Below are 3116 nucleotides of genomic sequence, written 5' to 3'. Positions count from 1 at the left end.
AGCAGTTCAGGTGTGGCGGGTCCCCAACACTCACCCTCCTCGTGACACCACCAGCTTCACCTTCACCTTGTAGGAGACAATAATGCCCAGGATCTCCTTGTTGGCTCCGTCTCTTAACCTGGAGGAAGGGGCAGGTGGGCGTCAGCGAGGGGATGTCCATGAGGACCTCCTGAACCCCGAGGGGATGTCCATGAGGACCTCCTGAACACCCCAAGCATCACCCCTGGAGCAGGAGCTGATGCCCACAAGGGCTCAGGCCTCCCCCAACCCCCCTCCCAGCCCTGGCAGAGGGAGCAGAAGCCCCAGGGGTGGCCCCAGGGAGCCCTGGGGGTGGTCTCAGGGAGACTCACAGTGTGCTGGAGGCCAGGTTGGTGTCCTCGTGCTTGAGCTTGCCGTCCAGTGCCAGCCCCCGTTTCTCCCGGTTGTTGGCAAGGAAGGGGGTCAGGGTGTAGACTTTGCAGAACGTTGAGCTCGGGGCCACCATATCGCTGGGGACGACAGACCCCATCAGCCAGAGCATCAGCTGCCCCCAGCTCTGACAATCCCACAGGCCACCCTGGACATCTCCATCCCTGTCCCAGCCCGGGGAACATCTCTCTTCTAGGCCCAGTCTAGAGGACATCTCCATCCCAACTCCTGATTCAGTCAGGCATCTCTGCCCCAGCCTGGAGCAGAGGATGCAGGAGGTGACATCCCCCATGGTGCCATCGAAGAAAGGGGGTCTATCTCTCTGCCCATCCCACCAGGACATTCCACTGGTGCTGCACTGGGGCAGGAGACCTCCAAAGCTCCTCTGAGGTCCCCAAAGCCCTTCACAATGTCCCTGAGCAGCCAGTACTCACTCAGCATCCTCCACAGCCACCGGGCACTTGTACTGGGCAGTGTTGAAGAGGCAGATGTCGGCATACTGGCGCACTGGGGCAAGAGGTGGAGAGAGGAGGGTTGGGGAGGGCCCCCGTGGGGACAGGGACAGCAGCCAGGGGTGGGCAGAGCCATGGTCCTCACCTGAGATCTTGATCTTCTTCACTGTCTTGTTGGTGTTGTTGGTGACATGGACATTAACACTGATAGGCTCTCCGTGGTAGTAGATCTGCAGGGAGCAAAAGAGGGGCGACAGTGAGGTCCCTGTCGTTGCCCCATCAGTGTCCCCTCCCCAGTCCTCACCCACCTCCTTGTCCAGGGACGCCTCGAGGTGCAGAGGCTTGTCCGACATGAGGAACTGCCGGGTGGTCTCTGCCATGGGTTGTGGGCCGGGGCGCTCCGGCGCATACTGGACCTTACGGATGACCAAGCGCACCGAGTTCCTGGGGAGAGACAGTGAGAGGAGAACCCAGGTGCCTGGCTGCCCACAGGCAATTCTGCCCACAGACCACCTGCCTTCTTGGCCCATTTTGAGGTCAAATCCCTCTTTTCTTCTGGTCTGCTGCATCAGGAGAAGGATGACGTGGGAGGCCATGGTGGGACTGGGCTCCTAGTGCAGTGCAGTGGTGGACATCACCATCCCAACCTAAATCATCTCTGATCTATCCCTACCCTGGAGAGCATCTCCATCCCAGCTCTATCCTGGAGAACATCTCCTGGAGATCTTCTCCATCTTAGCTCCAGCCTGGAGAATATCTCTGTCTCATCCCCAGCCTGGAGGACACCTTCATCCCAAGCCTAGAGGACATCTTCACCCCAGGCCTAGCCTGGAGGACATCTCCATTCCAGCCCGAGTCTGGAGGACAAATCTGTCTCAGCTCCATCCTGGTAAACATCATCATCCCAATTCCAGCCCCAGCCTGGAGGACATCATCCTAACTACAGACCCAACCCAGACATCTCCATCCCAGGCCCAGCCTGGTGACCATCTTCATCCCAACTCCAGACCCAGCACAGCAGACATTTCTGGCCCTTCCTCAGTCTGGAGTTCATCTCCACTCCAGCTCCATCCTCAAGGACACCTCCATCCCAACACCGTCCTGGAAGACACCTCCATCCCAATCCAATACTGGAGGACATCTCCATCCCAATCCAATACTGGAGGACACCTCCATCCCAACACCATCCTGGAGGACATCTCCATCCCATCCCCATTTCACCCACTGCAGGCAGCAAGCCAGAGTCCCCCCTTTCTCCTGCCAATACCCTGAGGACGCTGCTCCCACCCAGGCTGGACCAATCTTCTCCACTCACCTCTTGTGAATTTTCTCCTCCAGGTTCTCTGCACAGAAAGCTTTGACCTCATAGTCCACACCACAGGCCTGGAAACCAGGAGAAGGCAAAAAAGGAGGCAGAGAAACCCCTTCACACCCCACAAAGAGGTGACCCCCACCAACAGCCGGTCGTCACTGCCCGGCAGCACGAGGCCAGCTGGACCTTACCTTCCCCGTGTCCTCCGGGCCTGGCTGCAACGTGACGGAGCAGGGCAGGTTGGGGGGGATCTGAAGAGGAAAGTGGGGGGTTTAGGGGGCTGGGTCACCACCCCTGAGCCGCTATTTGCCCTGGAGACCCCAGCATCACCCCGCATTTTTTTTTCCGGGCCGGGCTGCAACGGGACGGAGCAGGGCAGGTTGGGGGGGAGCTGAAGAGGAAAGTGGGGGGGTTAGGGGGCTGGGTCACCACCCCTGAGCCGCTATTTGCCCTGGAGACCCCAGCATCACCCAGCATCAGGTGTGCTGTGCCACCACAGCACCAGGGCCAGGCTGTTCCTGGTACTGCCAGAATTTCTCCTTAATCTGGGGGGATTTGGAGGAATTAAGGTTGTTTCACAGGAGCTGGAGGCCCTTTGCAAGCCCCTGGGGCTCGAGCCTGGAAAATGACACCAGGTCCCTGGTATTTGCCCTGGAGACCCCAGCATCACCCAGCATCAGGTGTGCTGTGCCACCACAGCACCAGGGCCAGGCTGTTCCTGGTACTGCCAGAATTTCTCCTTAATCTGGGGGGATTTGGAGGAATTAAGGTTGTTTCACAGGAGCTGGAGGCCCTTTGCAAGCCCCTGGGGCTCGAGCCTGGAAAATGACACCAGGTCCCTGGAAAATGCCACCCCAGGTTGGTATCACTGCCCCAGTCACGCTCAGGGCATGGACACCCTGCCTCAGTTTCCCCATTAGTGGCTGGTTTTTGCCCCCCTCTCT

The 3116-nt window shown here is 59.1% G+C and overlaps 1 protein-coding gene across 1 annotated transcript in view; it reads right to left on the bottom strand.

The window, feature by feature from the left end:
• LOC104499355 (beta-arrestin-1) overlaps positions 1-3116 on the bottom strand; it is a gene marked incomplete at both ends in the record, with an annotated part of 5919 nt that overhangs the window by 1598 nt on the left and 1205 nt on the right. Inside the window, 7 exons of the mRNA XM_010142848.1 lie at positions 35-118; positions 351-488; positions 843-915; positions 1006-1090; positions 1169-1304; positions 2176-2243; positions 2364-2423. Coding sequence (XP_010141150.1) covers positions 35-118; positions 351-488; positions 843-915; positions 1006-1090; positions 1169-1304; positions 2176-2243; positions 2364-2423 — 644 coding nt within the window. The remainder of the gene's footprint in view (positions 1-34; positions 119-350; positions 489-842; positions 916-1005; positions 1091-1168; positions 1305-2175; positions 2244-2363; positions 2424-3116) is intronic.

This window comes from Buceros rhinoceros, unplaced genomic scaffold (assembly GCF_000710305.1).
Source record: "Buceros rhinoceros silvestris isolate BGI_N320 unplaced genomic scaffold, ASM71030v1 scaffold17749, whole genome shotgun sequence".
Taxonomy (NCBI): Eukaryota; Metazoa; Chordata; class Aves; order Bucerotiformes; family Bucerotidae; genus Buceros; species Buceros rhinoceros.
This window is presented reverse-complemented; position numbering and strand designations above follow the sequence as displayed.